Below are 21,459 nucleotides of genomic sequence, written 5' to 3'. Positions count from 1 at the left end.
CCACGCTGCCGTGACTGTCCGCGAAGCGAGCGCCATCACGAGCTTTTTCCGACCACAGACAAACCCCAGAGGGCCACTGGGACACCGGCTGTTTGCAGCAGCAGTACCGCCACCTCCTCATTGAAACAAGGGACTCTCTCAAATGTTGTCACTAGGGCTGTCAGTTTAACGCGTTAATTAGATTAATTTATTACGCTGCAAATTAACGCGCTATAAAAATTAACGCAATTAATCATGAGTGGCAAGTCAGTGCGCAAGCATTTTAAATTTGGCCAATTGAATGACCCGTAGGCTGCAGTGGCACGTCACTTCCTACCTGCGCCACTAGTCAAAAGCAGGGTGATAACAGACGCGACACAGGAGAGCGAGTAGGGCTGCAACGGATCACAGTTGATCCGTGTCTCGTACGGATCGTCCTCTACGGTTCTGACCACATGTGAGCATCATAGTTTTTCTGTCACTGTTAGTTTTGTATAAGTTCTAAAAGCTGAAGTCTCCATGCAGAGCTGCAGTGAACAGAAGGACAGACGCTGCTGTGTGCAGCTCAGCTCTCAGTTAAAAGTCGTCACGTCGCCTCGAGTGAAATCCAGACCATAACTTTTTTCACTGATGTAACTCTGCTATCACCATAGAAACAGATCATCAAACTGTGATGTTGATTGAAACTTTGGTGATCAGCTGTCTTAACTTGTCCACAGCTCCTCTCTGCTCACCGCTGCAGCTCTGTCTCACCCCGTCTGTCACACAGTGTGTCTGCTGATTGATCATCACTTCTAACCAATCAGATGTGCTGCTGTAGGCGGGACATTGAGCCAGACTACAGAGTGTAGTTGTGTATTATACTGTACAGTGTATAATGATCTAATATATGTACAGTATATACATAGTACAGCACTGTATAAGTTCGAAGTTTTTAATATATTACCATTATCATTACTATTATCATTATTATTACATCACATCACTATGGTGATAATTACAGACAGACAAAGATCAAAGACAAGTGCATTTTTAAAATAATTTAACTCTAATCCCACCACTTTTTTCTTTTATGCTGATCTGAAAAATTATCCGATCCGTGACTCAAACCCGTGATACGATCTGAACCGTGAGGTTTTTGATCCGTTGCAGCCCTAAGAGCGAGGCAAGTTTATTTATAAAAAAGACAAAGACGGGACTATTAACAAGAACGCAGTGATTTGTACCTTGTGTATTCAATTGATTAGTCATGCACTACAATTTTGTAATGTCCTAGAATTCAAATTCTTTATTTGGGGACCTTCAGCAGATATGAGATTAAAATGCGATTAATTAGATGAATTAATTACAAATCCTGTAATTAATTAGATAAATTTTTTAATCGCCTGACCGCACTAGTTGTCACCAGAAATGAAGTGCTAACTTCAGAAGTTTTATGGGCGCTTAAGGTAGCTAATGCTCACTTTTCATACAAGTCATGTGAAGACATAAGCCAGCTTTTCCAGGCTGTTTCCAGATCGCCAAATAGCAACGAAATTTGCTTGTGGCGAACGCAAATGCGCATATCTGTGTCCATTTGGACTGGTGCCCTACTTTAAAGGACTCACTTTACGTCGAGTGTCAAAGCAAAGATATGTCATGTTATTTGACGAAAGCCTGAATCACTGCTTGCAGTCTAAACAGGTGGACATGCATGTGAGAGTGTGGGTAAAGTATTATTGGGTACCTTCATTTGCTTATTCATTTTTCAGACCCTGTTACCTCTGAAACATGTATGCCTCGTGAAATTATTCCAGAACACAATAACATATACCTTACCTTATGTAAACTGGTATATCAGTGTTAGTTTAAACAAATATTTTTTTTGTATAAAACTATAATTGTCATTAGATCTATTTTTTTGACATTTCCACTGTGATAATTTTTTTGCATAGTTTTATTGCTATATTTCATGCATACATTGATGTTTTAGAGGTCATGTATTGTCATGGAAACTTGCTACCAAGTCATGGGAAAGTCATGGAAAAGTCATGGAAATTTGTTGGTTAAAATGTGTATGAACCCTGATTTATAGTCACATCTGGGGTTAGCTAACATTAGAAAAGCACAAGCTAACATTAGCTCAGGAGGGGGAAAAAGTTTTCCCAGGATGGTGAAGTTAGGGTCCATCCTACTTTACTGACCTCACCATTCTAGGACTATCTTGACCTGACCACCTTTCTCCTTTCTTCCTTAGCTAATGTTAGCATAACACAAGCTAACCAGCCAAAGATTGATATAGATTAGCTAGCTAGTTAGCCACCATTTATAAATACGAAAAGACCTGATAGTGAAACCAGACGTTTTCAGGTATCTGTACTTTTTTTTGACATCTGAACACAAATATCTGAACTTTCTCCTCCTCACATTTTCTAAATAGACTTGTTACTTTAGTTTTAGACATAGAAAAGACGATTCACTGGTGGACAGGACGAGACGAAAACAACGTAACATGATGAAAGACAAAAATGATGTAAAAAGATTAAGCAAGATGAAAACAATATAACAAAATTACGTAAAAGATGTTGCAAGATGAAACGGCATAAATGAAATGTTTTTAAACAATAAAAACTAAAGTCAAACAATCAAACCCACTCTGGAAACAAACTAAAAATAAATAAAACTGTTCGGTCTTTGTCCAGCAGTTTGACAGTCAGACAAGCTCATTCATGATGAGTGACAGAAAGTTTCAGTGAAAAGAGAAGACAGACACGAGTGCAGTTTGGTTTCAGGTTTTATAGACATTTGAATTAATAGATTTATAGAATATAAACAAGCTTCTTTCTGTCCGTCTGTCCATCCGTCACCTGATACACAAATAAATAATCTGACCTCTGACCCCAACAATATTCACCCACACATCAGACTCAAGCTGGCCTTTGGCACACGCACACACTCACACACATACACACACATATCACCGTAGCAACAGTCCCTCCTCTTCCTGCTCCCTCCCTCACCTAGCCGTGTGCACTCACAGAGAACTACAGTACCCATCAGCCTCTGCTGCTCTCACCACAGAAAAATTCAACTCATCTGGTTTTATAAAACTGTCAAGTTCCACACATGCATCATCATCACCATCGTTACCATGGTTACCAAATTTTATAAAAAGGGACTCTCCCACCCTCCTCCCAGCACCGCCCACAACCCCCCAACCCCAAAAAGATATGTTTGTTCATCCACACAGCGACCAATCAGATCACAGCGAACACAATGATGCGTTAAAGGACCTGCTGACCACGTTCCAAAACAAACTTTGTGGGTGCATTCAGGGACATGGGAAACTTTAACATCTGTTTACAGATTACAGATTATCCATTAATCTGTCAATCATTTTCTCAATTAATTGATTAATTAATCCTGTCACTATCTTCTCCAAAGTTGAAAAATAGGGCACACAGACATCCACATCTTTGGACCAATTTTTCAATTTTTCAACAATTCTTTTCTTTATTAATTTATCAATTAATCTGTTGAACATTTTCTCAACTAACTGATTAATTTATCCTTTCACAATCTTGCCAAAGGTTGAAAAAAAAACCCAAAAACCCTCTCAGACATACATCTGTGTGCTTCACATTTCAACCTATTTTCCAAGTATTTCCTGTAACAACTATTTTCTTAATCAATTAATCTGTTGATCATTTTATTGATTAATTGGTTAATTGACCCACCACAATCTTGTAAAATATTGGGGGAAAAAAACAACATATATATACACACATATATAAAAAATATTTTTCAACATTGGACCTATTTTTGATGAAATGAATTAATGAATAAAACATGTTTTTCTTTAAATCCATTGAAAAGTGAACAGAGTTTGGTTGATGCGTGTTTAAAAATGATTTTTACAGAAATGCACCGAAGGAAGGAGATCAATGTGAAAACATATTAATTTGATTTGGAAGATGGTCAGAAATGAGTGGACAGGTCCTTTAAAAGCTGCACAGCCTGATGGGAGTCGGAGTCCATCAACACATTAATGTGAACAGCTGCAACCTGACATTATTTACTTATTGATTCATGTGTTGATCAACTGATGGCTGGGTTTATAAAAATGTTGCCTTCAGAAGTTTTGTTGATGTCTGACAGACCAATTGATCAATAAACATGATCACTTTACTTGATCAAATAATTGTTAGTTGCAGCTGTGGTCTGAATCAGAGGAACAAACTGCTGACCTCTGACCCCGAGTCGACCCCAGAATCACAGACAGCAGCCATGACATCACACACGTGCGCGCGCACACACACACACACACACACACACACACACACACACACACACACACACACACACACACACACAGAGCGTCATAACGGGACGTCCAGCAGCTTCTTGTGCAGGTACTGCTTCACCTCCTCAATGCCGTTCAGCTTCTCCAGCTCGTGGTATGGCAGCTGACAGGGGACACAAACAGGTCACATGACAAACTGAAGCTCCGCCCTGTCTAAGTCACATGGTCTCACTGAACAGGTGGAGAAACACACCTGTAAAAACACTCTTAGAGCTGTGTCCTGAAAAACTGTCTCTACCGTTTCTTTACTTTTCGTGGTTACATAAATATATTTATTATCTCTATTTATCATATTTATCTCCATTAGCTCCGTTAGCTGTTATCTCTATTAGCTGTTAGCTTCATTAGCTGTTATCTCTATTATCTCTGTTAGCTCTATTAGCTGTTAGCTGTATCAGTTCATTAGCTGCTACCTCCATTAACTCTGTTGCCTGCTAACAGCTAACAGCTATCTCTGCTGATTTCAGATCTGCCGTTCAGTTTAGTGTTTTCAGAGAAAAGTACTGGTGTTAGTTTGTGTTCACATTTTAACATCTGAACCAAAACACGACAAAAACAACAGTTCACACACCGACTGAGTAGAACCTGGCTAAAGTTAGCCAGCTGGTAGCCTGCATACTGTTTCAGTCTGGTGACCAATGAAAATACATCCATTTAAATTTGGGGATTGACTAATCGTTACTATGGAAACATTTCAGAACCTTCAGGTAACTGAGTAACCATAGCAACAGGATGAGGAGACGAGTGACCGTGTGTGTGTGTGTTTGCTGACCTGCAGAATGATGTATCCCAGCAGCCTCAGGTGTCGGTCCCTCATTGCCCGCGAACCCACCAGGACCTCAGAGTTGTGACAGTAATGCCACTTATCATTAACCGACATGATGACCCTGCAGACAACATCATCGATTAATCTGTTATTGATTAACTTATACTGTGTCCTCAACATGTTTGGACCTGTTTTTCAAGTCTTTCCTGTAAAGATCATTTTCTTTATTGATAAATTTGTTGATTGTTTTCTCCATTAATCGATCAGTTGTTTGGTCTCACCGTCTGATCTGTCTCTGGTCCGTTGGGGGACTCTCTGGCTCAGCTCTGTTGGGAGGGTGGAGCTGTGGAGGTGATGGGGGCCCCCTGTCGGCCCCAGACCCCTCTGCGTACGTCACTCCCTCGTAGAACCCGGGCAGCTCGCAGTCCGTTCCCTGTCCCCCCGCCCCCCCGTCATCCTCCAGGATCTTTCCAATGGAGAACTGGAAAAGAGAGTCCGGGGCCGTGGCCCCTGCGGGTCCCTGGGTCCCCGGCGGGGCCAGGCCATCAGAGGGGGGGCTGCTGAGTGTGGACGAGTCCTGGCTCTCCAGAGACTGTTCCTTAGCCAGACCAGAGTAGAACTCCGCTGAAGGGACGTAGTACGGCCCATAGTCCAGGGGCCCACCGTTTGTCCCGGGCCGCGGGGGCCCCGAGGGCGCCGCCACAGCCCCTGCCGTACTGCGGATGTGGTGGGGCAGGAAGGGCCTGGTCTCACCCCCCTGACAGGCCTGCTCCGGACCCTCCTCCAGAACCGAGAAGGGAGAGAACTTCTGGAACTCTGATGTCACCACGGCAACGCCACTGTCAGCTGGTTTGGTCGCCACAGCGATGCAGGACGGAGGACCAACGCCAAGAGCCAGACCAGGTCCGGTCCTGATGGGCAGAACCCGACCAGAACTGTCGATCCACAGCACAAAGTCTGGAGACAGAGTAATCAGATTACAACAGAAAGTAATCAGAATACAACAGAGAGTGAGTGATCAGATTACAAAATTCAGATTAAAATCTTAAACTTGGATACAACTACAATATTGATAAACAGTCCTGAACAACCATGTCTGTTGTCATAGTGATACGCTCACAGTCAGGTGATCAATATATTGGGCCGATATTTGCCAATCACAGCATTATCAGTCTGCATCAGTAGGAGATTCTTTGTTTGCGTTTATATACTTCAGATACCATAAAATGTTCATATCATATTGTGTTTTTTTGGTAATAAAGTACCTGTGTAGTATCCAGGGGGCAGCACTTCATCCTGCTTGTAGTTCTGTTCTCCGACCAGCTGTCTCAGAGCCTCGGCCACCAGACCTTTATAACTGACAGACACAGACTCATCAGAACCACTAAGAACTGACTCTTGATACCGAGGCAGTGTTAAGTTGGTACTGCTTCCTGATTGGTTAGACCTGAAATACTGATAAATAAGCAACTAAGAGACTTTTCATCAATCACGCGTTGAGATCAGCTCATTGATCTATTAATTCACTGATGAATCAAGTCATGAACACAACTGCTGATTGGTCAGCAGACTCAACCCAGGACATATTAGGACTGCCAGCTAACAACTGTTTTCAACATGGAGAGATGGATGAATAACAACGGAGGACATTCAGTGCATTTATTTCAGCACGTCTCCAAGATGACGCTGCAGTTCAAGGCTGAACACAAAACTTCTGAGGGAGACACAATTGCATTGAGCCCAAGTTACAAAGGTACAATGCTAAGGTTAGTATTAGCTTAACATTAGCCTTTTCTGCTTAGCTTACTCTAAGCTCACGTCTCCAGCAGTTGGGGAACAACACACAGATTGTCTTGGTGTTGAGAAGCTGCAGAGTTTATGAACCTGAACTGTACATTTACTGCCACACTGACTGCTGAGTTTAAGTTTCTGAGCAGCACCGTCAGTCTGCTGCTCGCTCCGCTTCATTCTGCACGCTGCAAACACTGACACACTGCCCTCTTCCTTAAAGGAGCTACGCTAACGACAGGGTGCTTCAATTAAGCCCAATAAAACGTAATTATTAAGGCTAGTGCAGTAAACTACCAGCCTGCGGTAATATGTTGCTTTGTCACTGCGGTCAGAAAAAATCTATACCGTGTGTGTGTGTCACCTGTACTTGCGGTTGACCTCATCAGCAGTCAGGGCGTGGTCAAACATCAGCACCTTGTGGGCGTCCTGCAGTCGCGGTCCGGTGTAATCACGGTACTCAAGTTCCACAGCAGCATCCAGTAGAGAGAGGTACCGCCGCACAATCAGAGCGTATGGACTGTCTGTGGTGGCGAGGAAAGAGGTCAAAAACAAAGAAACACACCTGGACTTTAAACTGTGTCTCAGAATGTTTCCTGTTCTCATGCGACTAACTCTCCACAGTGTGCTGGGGACACTGGGAGCGAGACAGTAATGGGTTGGACGTACTTGTGACGTTGCTGATGAAGGCGGAGGAGAAGACACGGTGTAGCACCAGGCCAGGAAAATGTCCCAGCTGGAACAGGGACATGAGGATGTTGACGGTGGCGAGCGGCGAGCTGAGCGCCTTCAGCTCCACCACCTCCTCCAGCCGAGAGAAGAACTGCTGCTCATTGGACGGACGGTAACTCATCCTGCTGAACGGGAACACCAGCTTCTGGATCACCTGAGGAAACACAGAGACACCTGTCCTCACTTTACCATCCAGTCCTCACCTTACCTTCCCATCCTACCGTACTGTCCAGTCCTCACCTTACTGTCCAGGTACTCTGCCTTCTTCACCAGGAAGTCTGCGATGGTGTCCAGCAGGCGAGTCTCTCTCAGCCGATGGCGAGCGATGTATTTGGCAATGAGCGCCATCGTGTACGGAGTGATGCTGTCCACCTTCTTCGGCAACTCCTCTGTCAGACAGCAACACAACAGGTCACATGACCACCACAGAAAACATGGAGTCACAGTCTGTTTCCCACAGAGCTGTGAAGAAATACAACCTGATCGTTACGGTAACCAGTTAAACATCATCAGCAGATCAGCTGTGGACAGTTTCTGTGTCGTTTGTCCGCTGAACTTTACCTGCCAGGCTGCTGATGAACCTCTCCTGTCTGTTTTGGTAGAACAGGTGAGAGCTGAAGATCAACTCCAGACTCTTGTTGCTCGCCTCCCGAGCACACGCTGCCAACATCTCATCCAACAGCGCCATCTCCTGGTCACGGACACCACTGACACTCGCCAGGGTGTGTTTGACCAGACGCAAGATCTTCCTGAGAGACAAAGATGAAGACAAAGAGACACAAGTCATAAATATACACAGATCAAACCTGATTCACTATGAAACAAAAACTCTTTATGATCACCATAATTTTTATTTATTCAACCTTACTTTAATCTGCAGTGTACATGACTGTAATTTAAAGTGAAATGTAAAGGTCACGGTGTGTGACGTGAACATCAGGACGTGTTTCTGACCTGTTGGCAAGCAGTTGTTCAGGGTTTGGAGGCGTGTTATTAGTGTTACTGGTGGCTGTGGCAGCATTAGCGCCCCCTGCAGCAACAGCAGCAGCAGGTTCCTGTGGCTGCAGAAGACGCCACTTGACTCTGTAGTAGAGGAGCAGCAGGAAGAGCGTCTGCGGGTGGCGCTCTCGCTCCAGGTTCTTCTCCAGGCCGGCCAGGCAAGCTTCGGTCAGTGGGTGCTGGCTGCCTGGGTGGAGCTTCATGCTGGAGCTGAACACCATGGACACATCCTTCTGGTTAAACTGGTTCAGTCTGGACTGAGACTCCGCCTCCAACACCTGGACCACCTGAGAGTCACTGGGAAGACCTGAAGAGACACCACACATCACAAACACCAGAACAAGTGAGCCTTTTCCCACTGTCAGTAGACCCGTTCACCTCTCTGTATTTTTTTTCTAATGTAAAGTTGCAATGATTAATCAACTATTAATCAATTATAAAATGAATCATCAATGTTTTTGATAATCAATTAATCAGTCTGAGTCATATTTTTAAAGAAAAAAGTCTAAATTCTCTGATTTCACCTTCTTAAATATGAGTATTTTCTGGTTTCTTTACTCTTCTCTGACAGGGACAGTTAACAGAGAAAATGAGAGTTACAGGAAACACTTGAAAAATATATACAATCTTTTGGAGCGCATGGATGTACGTCTATCTTTGGACCTCTCTTTCAAACTCTGACAAGACAGTGACAGGATTAATTCATCGATTAATCAATTAAATGATCGGCAGATTAATCGTATACGATGATGGACTCACCGAGTGCGGCGACAGCGTACAGACAGTTGACGATGCTGAAGTTGTCGAACTTGGCGCAGTCGTTGACAATGGCATTACAGAGTGTCTGAAAGTCCTGATGCTCCAGGATCTGCCGCGCATCTCCACCCTCTGCTGCTCCTCCTCCTCCGGCAGCCTCGCCGTCTGCGTCGTCCCCTCCGTCTCGTGGCGGAGGTGTGGCCTGCAGCAGCTGTCCAATCTTCTGCAGGGCGACGGGGTAGTGGTTGTGGGAGATCTTGGCGGGGTTCTGCGTGACCCAGCGCAGCACCTCATCAGGACGACGTGAGCGCTCGATCAGACGCTTCATGGTGAAGAACGTGTCGTAGCTCATCTTCTCGTGGATGAAGTTCCATGTTTTCTTCTTGCTGCTGCTGCTGCTGCCGGTCGCCCCTCCGGCCAGAGCGCCCCCTCCATACGCGTGGAAGTGGGCATGGTGCTGGTAGTGTGGGGGAAGTGGGGGAGGGGCCAGGTGGGCGGGCTGCGGGTGGGGGTGGGGATGGTAGTGGTGGTGGAAGTGTGCTCCTCGGTGGGCGTCAGGCCGGCCCTGGTACACTGGGTAGGTGGGGGGAGGCGGGGCCGGGTGGTGGGGGAGGTGGGGGTGAGGGGGGTGGGGTGCCTCCAGCATTGCCAGCCCCGCTCGTCGCCCCTGTTTGACCACGCCTCCTCCGCCGCCGCCGCCTCCTCCTCCTCCTCCTCCTCCTCCTCCTCCCCCCGCAGTGCTGTAGAGGCGGGTGGTGTACATGACGACAGACGGAGCAGCGGGGCGAGGGGGGCAGGGAGGGAGGCGGAGAGCTCGGCTCAGGAGGCACCACCCAGTGGACAAACACAGCATAGTCCAACAGCCAGGACGCCCCGAGGCAACAACACAGCACTCCTACAGGAGAAAGAGCAGGCAGAGCAGGAGGAGGAAGGAGGGAGGAGGAGAGAAGAAGAAGGTATTAAATATCAGCTGAACAAATCAGTCCAGAATTCAAACTAGAGCTACAATGATTAATCCAATAATCGACTATTAATTAATTATTAAATTAATCAGCAATTACTTTGATAATCCCGGTCTAATCAAAACGGTCTCACCACCACATTCTCATGATGGACTACAAGAGTACGTCACTCAAAATTCCTACTTGTGAACTCGGGGCAAATCCATCTCCTCCGACTTCATGAAGAAGTTGTCTGACGTCACACAACAATGACCCTGAAGCCTACAATAATACAAACTATCATGTAGTAAAATCTGTTCTATATGTAAACCGAGGCCTCAAATATATCACCAGGATTATTAAGTGTCGACAACGCATCGTTCTTTCCTCCACTGTGTTGTTACAGCGAGGAGGATGCACAGCTGATGGTTCCACTGAGAGAACGCTCAGACCCTCAATTCGTCCCAATCAGCCACATTTTTGTTTACTTTTGACGTCGTGCTCCTGGGACGCTTTGAGGTCGGAAGTTGGAAATTTCAACTAGGAAATTCTGACCTCTGACGACAACTTGAACACAGCATTTATACAGATCCACCAGAACGACATCACACACCAGGACTACTGCTGCTGCTGCTTTGAGTGGTTTTGATTAAAGCTGCAATAATTAATCAATTACTGAATGAATTGCCAACTATTCTGATAATGGAATAACCGATTCCAGTAATTTTTTGAAAGAAAGTCCAAGTTCTCTGATTTTACTTTCTTAAAGGTGAATATTTTCTGGTTTCTTTACTCCTCTCTGACAGGGACCAAACAACTAACTGATTAATGGAGAAAATTAATTGATAAAGAAAATAACTGTTACAGGAAACATGACAAATTGGTTCAAGCGTGGAATGCATGGAAGCATGTCTGAGCACACTACATGTTTGGGCTGATTTTTTAATCTTATCAAAGTTTAAAAAATCAACCCAAACATGTAATTAATCAATAAAATGATCAACAAATTAATTAATAAAGAAACAGACACTTGAAAAATATGTCCAAAGTTGAAAAATCGGTGCAAACATGTGGGGGAAACAGACTTATGTCCATGTCCTCCACATTTGGACGTATTTTTCAAACTATGACAAGGTTGTGACAGGATTAATTAAATTATTAATGGAGGAAATGATTGACAGATTAATCGATAATGAAAATAATCAATAACAACCGATCAAAAGCTCCAGGTAAAGTAAGTAACACTTGAGTTCATATTAAAGAAAAAATCCTCCTAGCAGAACTAGTCTGAGGGTTTAACTTCACCAGCACCTCAGAACCACAAGCGATCAACTTTCTGATCATTCAATCAATCAATCAATCAATCAATCGATCAACTCGACCTGACAGCTGCTCTCTCTCACTCACACACACCTGTCAGCTGCCCTCAGAGGCCCTCATGCTAACACGTTAGCATATAGCCGGCTTATTAGCCGCTTCAACGTCCCGCTGCGGTGTCAGTTACGTCACTTCATGTGTCAGATAAACACGATGACGTCATGAATCATTTGACGTCCCTGCCGTGTCTCTTTCTGTCTGTCAGTCCAGCTAACAGCTGCTAGCTGACAGTTAGCATTTGAGCTAACAGTCACACAGACTGGCACCATGAAGCTAACAGAGGCTACATGCTACGCTAACTGTGAACTGGGCTCCTCCAGCAGCTGATGTGTTAGCTGTTAGCCTGTTAGCATCAGTGTGTCCTCCGGTGATAACCCGGGTTGTTAGCGGCTCATTCCGGTGACTTTACCTCATGTCTGTGTAACAGCTGCAGGCCGCTCACAGTGACGCTTCAGCGGGGAGACAGTCAGCGGTCAGCCGCACACTCCATCCTCTGTACCCGGCATGCACCTGGAGGAGAGACGGGCCCACAGATATATCAGAATAAACTAGATATTGAACGCAAACATGGCGTCCATTCAGTCCAATCAGAGCTGCTCGCCTGGCGCATACGTCGATAAAGTTTTCTAGCTTCCGCGTTTACTTCCTGGTTATACGGCCCAATGAATATGCGCAGTAGTATCCCCACGCCTAACACCCCCCCCCCCCCCCCCCCCCCCCGCCCACAGACTTTACCTTGTGATAATATTGCACATGATGATTTCGGCTCGGGGCGAAATTTAACAAACATAGAAACCTTCATGGATCAAAGATTAATCACAGAAAGAGTCATAACTGAGTTTGTTTACAGTTCGAGGTTTTCTGTCAACAGCTTTATAGATGCCTCTGTTATAATGGTAGTCTATGGGGAACATGATTTTTAAGCCGGTGGGAAATTATCGTTGTAATACCGCGAGTGGCCACTGGGAAAAAATTGGCGGCAGTGCTGAGCAGTAAAGCTCCGTCTAGTTCTGTTATAGTCTGTGGACGGTTCACACAGCGCCCCCTGTCGGCTCATCTGTATGTACACATATATTACACTTCAAAATATCACTACATTACTGCTTGGTTATATTATTATATAGAATATTTTGGATTACAATATAATATAACAATATAAGGTACTTTTATCATTATAATTATAATTATATTTAGAATAAATATAAAGTATAAATATATATATATGTATATGATGTACACTGTAAATATTCCCAAATCAAAGTATTTCTGAAAATGCTAAACATAGAAAAACACATTGAAATCAGACTATAACAAATCACATACTACAAAAATAAAATCAAACTACTACAACAAAGGAGCATATTACAGAAAAGAACAGTCTAAAACAAAACAAAAATCATCAAATATCATTAAATACATCAATAACCAGCATGTCGAATCAATTAATCAATTATATAATACTGTGCATATTTCATACTGTATTACTGTATTATTACTGTTTATTCCCATATACTCTGTACATGGAAATGACAATAAACAACTTGAACTTGGGTTCCTCTTGTTTCAATTGTTCCTATTTTTTATATTTTCTTTACTGTTTATTGTATCTTATCTCATCTTAATTGTTTTTGTTTCATGAGTAAATAGAATAGTTTATATACATAACACATATCATATATGATAGTTTCGGATGATTTAGTGAGTAGAAATGGGTTTATTAGATTTAATAATGAGATTGACAGTATAAATGCAGATGGTGCAGTACCAGCAGTTGTCAGCAGGTGGAGGCAGAGCGGCTACAGGCTGCAGTAACAGCTCACAGGAGAAGAAGAAGAGTGAGAGGAAACAGTCGCAGTAAAGATGGCGGATCAGTGTGATTACAGAACAGAAATATTGAAGCAGGGTCGTGTTTAGAGGCTGGTACAGGTGTGTTTTCTGCCACGGTCGGTCGGTGTCAGGTGTCGGTCACAGACAGGATGGCTCACCGCTACCTGCGGCTGTCCTCCGGCCCGGTGTGCAGGAGTCTCCTCCGGCTGCTGCTGCCCTCCAATGCTCCGGCCAGACTGGTACGTTACAACACATGCTAACTGTGCTAACAGCGGGACAGCGGCCAAAACAAACCGCTGAGAGTGACCCTCAGAGCCGCTGACAGGTCAGAACCGTCCCGCTTAACCACAGACGGTCTGTGGTGTGTGTGTCAGGCAGGAAAACTCACTTGTGTCAAGTTAGCAGCTCTGTCATTGGCTCAGGCATCGGTCAGTAATTGATCGACAGTTTGGAAGATGAGAGCTGCAACTAACGATTATTGTCACTGTTTAATCGATTAATCGATTGATTAATCCTGTCACACACTTGTCAAAGGTTGAGGGATATTTCTAATATTTATTAACTTATAACTAATTATTTTAATCATTGATTAACCTGTCAGGCATTTTTGCCACTGATAAATTAGTTGTTTGGTCAAGCAGGTGTCAGAAAATGTTGAAAAATGTCCAAGATGATGTCCTCAAAAGTCTTGTTTTGTCCACAAACTCAAATATATTCAGTTTACTGTCAAAGAAGAGTAAAGAAACCAGAAAATATTCACATTTAAGAAGACTTTTCTAATGACTCGAAACAATTAATTGATTAATTGTTCCTGTCACAAATCACATCTGTGTGCTCCACCTGTTTGGACCTATTTTTCAACTGACAAGATTGTGACAGGATTCTTTTTTTTTTTTTTTTTTTTTTTACCATTTTCTGATATTTTATGGACCAAACAATTAGTACTTTATTAATTGAGAAAGTAATCGACTGAGCTAGCTGCAGCTCAGGTGTATTTAGCACGTGTTCCCTGTCCGTCCTGTAGGGGTCTCCCTCCTCTGTTTTAAAGGGGGTTCTTTGTGTGAATTGGATGCGCTTGTTCAGTTCATACCAAGAGGCAGATGCATAAAACTTGAGCTGAGATAAATAAAATACGATCTCAAAAGTTTCTCTGACGACTTCAGTGAAAAATGTGTTTATTGAAACCAGTCTGCTGATTGGCTGAATGCCGGAAACACTTGTCTCATTGATCAGGTGACCTGTTCGAGTGCAGTGGGACAGGTGGACAGTGGGAGGAGCCTGCTGAGTGACCTGTTGGGAGCATACAGGAGACTGAGCTCCAGACCTCCTAAAGGTACGGCATCATTTTATATTTTGTGGTCATTTTGGTGGAAACACAACCACTTTTGTCCACAGGGGCTTCAAAATCAACACAGTATCAAAGTTCACTGAAGCACAACTGCAGTGATTAATCAAGTAATTAATTATTAATCAGATATAAAATTAATTGCCAACCATTTTGATAATCACTTAAGCTGTTTGAGTAATTTTATATGGAAAAATTCAGAGTTTTATGAGTTCAGTTCTTAAATGTGAATATTTTCTAGTTTCTCTCTGGTTTTTGTGGATGTCATATGGGCTTTGGGAAAAACTCACTGATATTTTTCACCATTTTATGAACCAAACAATTAATTAATTAATCAAGGAAATGATCAACAGATTAATTTGTAATGAAAAGAATCGTTACAGGAAAGACTTGAAACACAGTCCAAACATGTGGAGCACACAGACATACATCAGTTCACTTTAGTGTTCAGACCCTGAAGGCCAAAACGCACTAAAGGTGTCTGACACTCACGTTTTGAAGTGCACCCCTTGTTCTAAATGGCAGAAGACACACTGAAAGCATCTCGATGCTCGTCAAACTGACTTGATGCTCGCACTCCGAACTTGTTTCAATTTTAGAGCATGAAATGAGGACCAGGACTTTTTTATCTGCAGCTGCAGTTTGTGTTTGGTGAGAGTTAAATGGAATAAAAAAGGCATGGACATGAGGAGCGAGTGCTGGTTGAGCTTTAGCTCCACCTGTAAGGGAAAAAAAAAAAACTACTCGCAGCAGAGAGCGAGGGAGGGAGAGAGCGTGCGAATATGGATAGATGTGCCGACTTGATATAAAAACGTTTTATGATCATGAAACATAATATTACTTTACAGTATGGTGGTGTGTGTTTTATTTATTTATTTTTTTGATCCAAGTCCTATTTGTGTACTTTTAAATACTTAATTACTCCGTGTCGATTAATTATAACTATGAAGATCTAGAGAGAGAGAGAGACAGCAGAGAGGAGGGAGGGGGATCGTGTGTGAAGTGCCGACTGATTTCAAACCTTTCTGATGATAAATCCTGATGGTACTGAACAGTTATCTGACTAAAATATCTGTCTGAAACCGACAGACGCTCGTCTCCTCCATGAAACGTTTGTCACTTTGCTGAGTTATTCTGAAGCCTGCAGTGTGATTTGGCCTTGAGTGTCCTCACAAGTACAGATGTGTTCAGTGTGTTTTTTTTCTCTCTTTTCAGGTTTTGAGAAATATTTTCCAGAAGGTCAGAAAGCTCCAAAAAACACAGAAGCAGCCAAAGGTACAAACAGCAACTACTGACATGACCTGGTGTTTCACAGTCTTAGAAATTTAATATAAAACTTTATTTAGCTTGTTCCAAACTTACAAACACGTCTCCTTCCATGGGTCCTTGTACAACCCTGCTTCCTAAAGAGTTGGAGGATTGTGGCAAAAACAGGATGAAATGATTTGTAAAAACTTTTCCACCTACATTCAGTTTAAGATATTTAAGATAAACTTTATTGATTTTTGTAAATATTCAGTCATTCTGTTGGGACAGGAGCAACAAAAGACTGTGAAAGTTGTGGAATGTCCCAAACATCTGTTTGAAACATTCCACAGGTGAACAGGTGAGTTAGTAACCTTTTAACTGAGTTAGCTAGCAGACAGTCTAACTTTTTGTTAACTTTTTAGCAAACAACATCACGTTTTAACGTTTTAGATAAATTAGTTCGCAAACAATGTGATGTTTTAACTTTGTAGTTAGCGTTGTTGATTAATCTCTTGATCATTTGCCCAATTAATTGATTAATTAATTGGGTTTTAACAGTCTTTAAAAATAGGTCCAAACGTGAAGACAGGTGAAGTGCACAGACGTACATTCATATGTTTGAGCCTGTTTTTCAACTAGTGATTAATCTGCCAGTAATTTTTCCAATAATCGATTAGTTATTTGCTCCAGAAAACATGAGAAAATGGTAAGAAATGATTGTTCACTCTGTTCTCAGAAGCCAAACCTGCCAGTGCTCAGAGAGCCTCTGGACGTCCAGGTGAAGGAGGAGGAGGAGCAGGAGGAGGAGGAGGAGGAGGAGCAGGAGGAGGAGGAGCAGGAGGAGGAGGAGGAGCAGGAGGAGGAGGAGCAGGAGGAGGAGGAGGTGGGAAACGAGGAGGCCGTAGGGAGGACTCCCACTGGTACAGCCGTCTGCAGAAGGTGAGTGTGGGTGGAGAAGCAGATCAGTTCATTTCCACCTGTGCAGGTGTGTGTGTGTGTGTGTGTGTGTGTGTGTGTGTGTGTGTGTGTGTGTGTGTGTGTGTGTGACGTCAGCTCGTGTTTGTTTCAGGGTGACATCCCCTGGGATGATAAAGAGTTTCGGATGTACTTCCTGAGCGGTGCAGCGTTCTGGACGACCGTCACCTATTACTTCTTCTTCAGGGACGGAGGACGAGAGGTCACCTGGAAGGACTTTGTCAACAGCTACCTGTCCAAAGGAGTGGTGAGGACAACGCTCTGATGTCATCACCTTAATCACATCCTGTTGTCAGTTTAATTTAATATCATTAAATCTGATTCTCAAAATATGACTCTGCTGCTGATACCAATAATAATAATAATAATAATAATAATAATAATAACTGTAATAATAATGATAAGTAATAATTATTAATAATAATTATTAACTTTGATTGTCAGGGCCTTTCAGAACCAAAGTCACACATTTCTTTTTTAAGTCTTGTTAAAAGATTTTGTTCATGCGAGTTATTCTGCTGTGTTAATCTGAATTTATTAATTTTGTGAAAATGGAACATTATTAATTTTATTAATCTGACTTCTTTGACTCCAGTCTGACTCACACTCTTTAACCCAGTGGTTCCCAAACTGAGGGGCACGGAGGGTCAGGGGACAAACACAGAGTGAAACAAAGTTGAATGATTATGATTTATTTAGGGGAAATAAAGAAACAAGAGTTTTCTGATTCTGTCCTGCTAAACCCTTAAATCCTTTTTTAGCAGTTCCACCCCCAAATGTTGTTAATGATTGATAAAAGTTGTGGGGTTGGGGTGCCAACTTTTTTCAGCCTCTGAAAGCGGGGACATGCACAGAAAAAGTTTAGGATTGTTTATTTATTGATTTTATGTTGTGTATATATTGGGCTCATTTTGAGTGTTTGTGCTGAAGGCGTTCAGTAGTTTTACAGTGCAGTGTTTTATCCTTCAGGTGGACCGGTTAGAGGTGGTCAACAAGCGTTATGTCAAAGTAGTTTTCTCTCCTGGGAAGACACCGGTGGACGGGGTGAGTTTCAGAAGCTAAAATCACTTTTTAACTTCACTGTCAAAGTTTTTATGTGTTTAATTTACTGCTTCTGTTATGTCAAAGTCTGCTAAAGTTAATAAATTACTCAATATTTTGGAATGTCTTTGTTTCTTTTACTTACTTGGTGTTATTGATCAAAACTATATTATACTGATAAAACTATGAATGCATCATTCTGTCTCCCAGGATCTCTGGTTTGTCCTTTCCATCAACAGTTCAAAGATTCACAGAGTTCAGATCTGTCCAGTAACTGTTTTACCATGAATAATCAAAGATCTGATTTACAGTTACGCTCGTGCTCCCCCAGAATAAACAATCTTTATTAGGCCTGTCAGGTCGCTCTGGTCAGACAGACGCAGTCACCAGCTCATCACTCGACAGTCAGATTCAGCTGGGAGGTATTTACTCCAGCATTTCAGTGTGAGGCGGCTGGATTCATGAGATCACACAAGAATCCATCTCGCCAGGCTCTAAGTCTTCCGTTTGTGTGCGCACCAGAGGCACTGCGAGCCAGTCAGCCTCCTTGGAGGAGCTACTGGCAGCTATAGGCGTTTACACCGACAGCGAGAAGTGTCCATGGAAATGACTCGTCTGGAACAAACGCTGGCAGCTCCTGAAGAGGTCAGCATAGATACTGTGATGGTATCAGTTTTATCAGAACCGGAGAGAATTCCTTCATTGAAAGAAGAACAAAGAATGACACTGAACAGAAAAGATGTTTTTACTCTCCTTCTGGCCGACTTCGGTTTTTTTTAGCCCATGTAAGACGTGACTGATGGTTCATCTAATCACCTGCCAGGGGTTTTGTCGAAAGCACCTGCCCTTTTCCAAAAGGTTCCTATGGACCGTGCAAGATGTGAGTCACCACCACCTGACAAACTTAAGACAAACCAAGTTCAAGGAAGTAGCTCATTTTCCTCAGTTTCATCGACTGGCTGGATGAAAATGTCTTTTTTTTTTTGCCTTTCTGTTTTTCCTGATGTGTTGCTGGGAAGTGGAGACTGAACTGGTTTGTGTGCAGGAGAGCAGAGAGGAAGAGGTTTTTCAAAGTAGCCACTGCAGACTGAGCTGCAGCACCGAGACAAACTGAGTCAAACCGAGTTAAGCGCCGCATGTCTGTGAAAACGGAGCAAAACAGGAAAAACGCCCTCGTTGCCTCTGCAGAAAAGAGGTGAAATTAGCCTCAGGGTGTTGTGTTTACATCACTGCCCATCAGAACTGGAGATGATAAATACCTGAATCTGCCATACAGTCATGTGACCCGTGAGTGAATGCTGATTGAATGCTTATCCTGTTGAAAAAAAAGCCAGATGTTAGCGGTTGTTAGTGGAACTTTTTGTCCGGTGTAAAATGTGTTTTAGCTTCACTGAAGCAGGAGATTCAGTCTGTTATTTGTGTCTTGCAGCAGTATGTGTGGTTCAACATCGGCAGTGTGGACACGTTTGAGAGGAACCTGGAGACGGCTCAGTACGAGCTCGGCATCGAGGGGGAGAACAGACTGCCGGTGGTTTACTCCACCGAGAGCGACGGGTGACAAACAACATCTGTGATATACGTCCCATAGCACTGGATTACATTGATTATAGGTTTGTGATCTAATGTTTGTCTCTACTCTCCAGCACGTTCCTGCTGAGCATGCTCCCCACTGTGCTCATCATTGGCTTCCTGCTGTTTATGCTGCGGCGAGGTCCGGCAGGGGCAGGGCGTCCTGGCCGGGGGATGGGCGGGCTGTTTAGCGTCAGTGAGACAACGGCAAAGATTCTGAAAGACGAGATCGATGTGAAATTCAAAGACGTGGCAGGCTGCGAGGAAGCCAAGTTGGAGATCATGGAGTTCGTCAACTTCCTGAAGAACCCCAAACAGTACCAGGACCTGGGCGCCAAGATCCCCAAGGTGAGGGAGGGGGCAAGATCCCAGAGGTGAGGTAACGGTCATGGTACGGGAAAGGGCCCTGAAATCCCTGGGGGGGAGACTGGACTTTAAGATGAGGTTGGGGTCCAGCAGTTAACAATTCTTTGTTCCTAGTGAGCCATGTTAACAGATCCTCAGTGTGTATCAACATGTGTATTTTGTGTTGTTGATTGTTTATTATGTTGTGTGTAGGGAGCCATCTTGACGGGTCCTCCAGGAACAGGAAAGACTCTTCTGGCCAAAGCGACGGCCGGTGAGGCCAACGTACCGTTCATCACTGTTAATGGCTCAGAGTTCTTGGAGATGTTTGTGGGTGTCGGCCCTGCCAGGGTGAGGAACACACACAGGAAGTTCTAACTTAAAATTTGATTTAACATTTGACCATCTCAGGGTGAAACTGTGTTAAATTTTGGTCTGTGGCCCGACAAAGAGCGTCTCTTACCTGAGAATCATTCCTGTGCAGGTCAGAGATCTGTTTGTCATGGCGAGGAAGAATGCTCCCTGCATCCTCTTCATCGACGAGATCGACGCTGTGGGACGGAAACGAGGACGAGGAAACTTTGGAGGACAGAGTGAGCAGGAGAACACGCTGAACCAGCTGCTGGTGGAGATGGACGGTGGGTGACGGGTATCGGGGGGGGGGGGCGTCTTTGTTGAAACACTTGATTTTTTTAGAAGTCGTGTCTGGAAAGTTTATTTCATGATGTTGACTGTTGTACAGTGTTATGACTCTGCATCAAGGCCAGATGGCGCTATAATCTGAGCTGCAGAGAGAACCGGGCCTTTATTAGAAGCAGGCTTCTATTAGAGACAGGCCATTATTTCTATTTCTTATTGTGTATTTGGTCAAATTTATTGTGAAGCCTTCTTGTTTTCTGATCCTGTTCATCCTGTTAAATGTTTGTTACTGCTGTTAAATCAAACTCAAATTTCAAATTAAAAGCCCTGTAGCGTGTCAGAATCCATTCATCTCCTGCGAGGCTTTCATGGAAAATGTGTTTGAGGAAAGTTCAGAGACTCACAGCGTTCCCTTATGATACTTAGATGTAGCTGCTGCCATCGTGTCACAATCTTGTCAATTGAAAAAAAATAATAATAACACATTTTTCCACTAATCAATCAGTTGTTTGGTCCATAAAATGTTAGAAGTTATTGATCAAAGTCCAAGATGACGTCCTCAAATGTCTTGTTTTGACAAAACAATCTGACAAAATGAAACCCCTCAAAAGCCCTTTAAAGACCACATGTCCAGGGTTTAAGGCCGAGCTCTGCGACCTGTGGCTCCTCAGCTCCTCTCCAGTGGCTCCCTGTGACTTTGGCAAAAAATTCTGTGGAAATCAATATCAGTTATTTCTTTTACATTTTAATTTTCATTTATCATTGTTGTAGGTCTATGAAAAAGTTGTGA

The 21,459-nt window shown here is 43.3% G+C and overlaps 2 protein-coding genes across 3 annotated transcripts in view; one reads left to right on the top strand and one right to left on the bottom strand.

Annotated features, from left to right (window-relative positions):
• Window positions 1–4,273: 4,273 nt before the first annotated feature.
• fastk (Fas-activated serine/threonine kinase) lies at window positions 4,274–12,315 on the bottom strand. Its single transcript, XM_084732381.1, has 11 exons — window positions 12,090–12,315; window positions 9,366–10,257; window positions 8,562–8,913; window positions 8,169–8,356; window positions 7,848–7,996; window positions 7,545–7,761; window positions 7,240–7,399; window positions 6,353–6,444; window positions 5,369–6,044; window positions 5,094–5,208; window positions 4,274–4,424 (listed from the first exon to the last, which is right to left on the bottom strand). Exons 2-11 carry the CDS (start codon window positions 10,213–10,215, stop codon window positions 4,338–4,340), a joined length of 2,886 nt encoding a protein of 961 aa, XP_084588507.1. The 5' UTR covers window positions 10,216–10,257; window positions 12,090–12,315; the 3' UTR covers window positions 4,274–4,337.
• Window positions 12,316–13,499: 1,184 nt separating this feature from the next.
• LOC146317230 (mitochondrial inner membrane m-AAA protease component AFG3L2-like) overlaps window positions 13,500–21,459 on the top strand; it is a 14,781-nt gene continuing 6,821 nt past the window's right edge. Inside the window, exons 1-10 of one of the 2 annotated variants that reach the window (XM_084732045.1) lie at window positions 13,500–13,746; window positions 14,741–14,840; window positions 16,068–16,127; window positions 16,837–17,039; window positions 17,170–17,322; window positions 18,045–18,119; window positions 19,549–19,670; window positions 19,760–20,033; window positions 20,244–20,381; window positions 20,515–20,668. In XM_084732045.1, coding sequence (XP_084588171.1) covers window positions 13,657–13,746; window positions 14,741–14,840; window positions 16,068–16,127; window positions 16,837–17,039; window positions 17,170–17,322; window positions 18,045–18,119; window positions 19,549–19,670; window positions 19,760–20,033; window positions 20,244–20,381; window positions 20,515–20,668 — 1,369 coding nt within the window. In that variant the 5' untranslated portion in view covers window positions 13,500–13,656. Of the gene's footprint in view, window positions 13,747–14,740; window positions 14,841–16,067; window positions 16,128–16,836; window positions 17,040–17,169; window positions 17,323–18,044; window positions 18,120–19,545; window positions 19,671–19,759; window positions 20,034–20,243; window positions 20,382–20,514; window positions 20,669–21,459 lie in introns of both variants that reach the window. The other variant, XM_084732044.1, reaches the window with a different exon arrangement.

This window comes from Lutjanus erythropterus, chromosome 12 (assembly GCF_056507025.1).
Source record: "Lutjanus erythropterus isolate fLutEry1 chromosome 12, fLutEry1.hap2, whole genome shotgun sequence".
NCBI classification, from domain to species: Eukaryota; Metazoa; Chordata; class Actinopteri; order Lutjaniformes; family Lutjanidae; genus Lutjanus; species Lutjanus erythropterus.
This window is presented reverse-complemented; position numbering and strand designations above follow the sequence as displayed.

What these genes read in the sequence shown, in the direction of transcription:
- fastk (XM_084732381.1), bottom strand. Translation starts at nt 10,215, where the DNA reads ATGCTGTGTTTGTCCACTGGGTGGTGCCTCCTGAGCCGAGCTCTCCGC. An exon ending in GAACAACTGCTTGCCAACAG is followed by an intron (nt 8,357 to 8,561) that starts GTCAGAAACACG and finishes TTTGTCTCTCAG; the next exon opens with GAAGATCTTGCGTCTGGTCA. An exon ending in GTTCATCAGCAGCCTGGCAG is followed by an intron (nt 7,997 to 8,168) that starts GTAAAGTTCAGC and finishes GCTGTCTGACAG; the next exon opens with AGGAGTTGCCGAAGAAGGTG.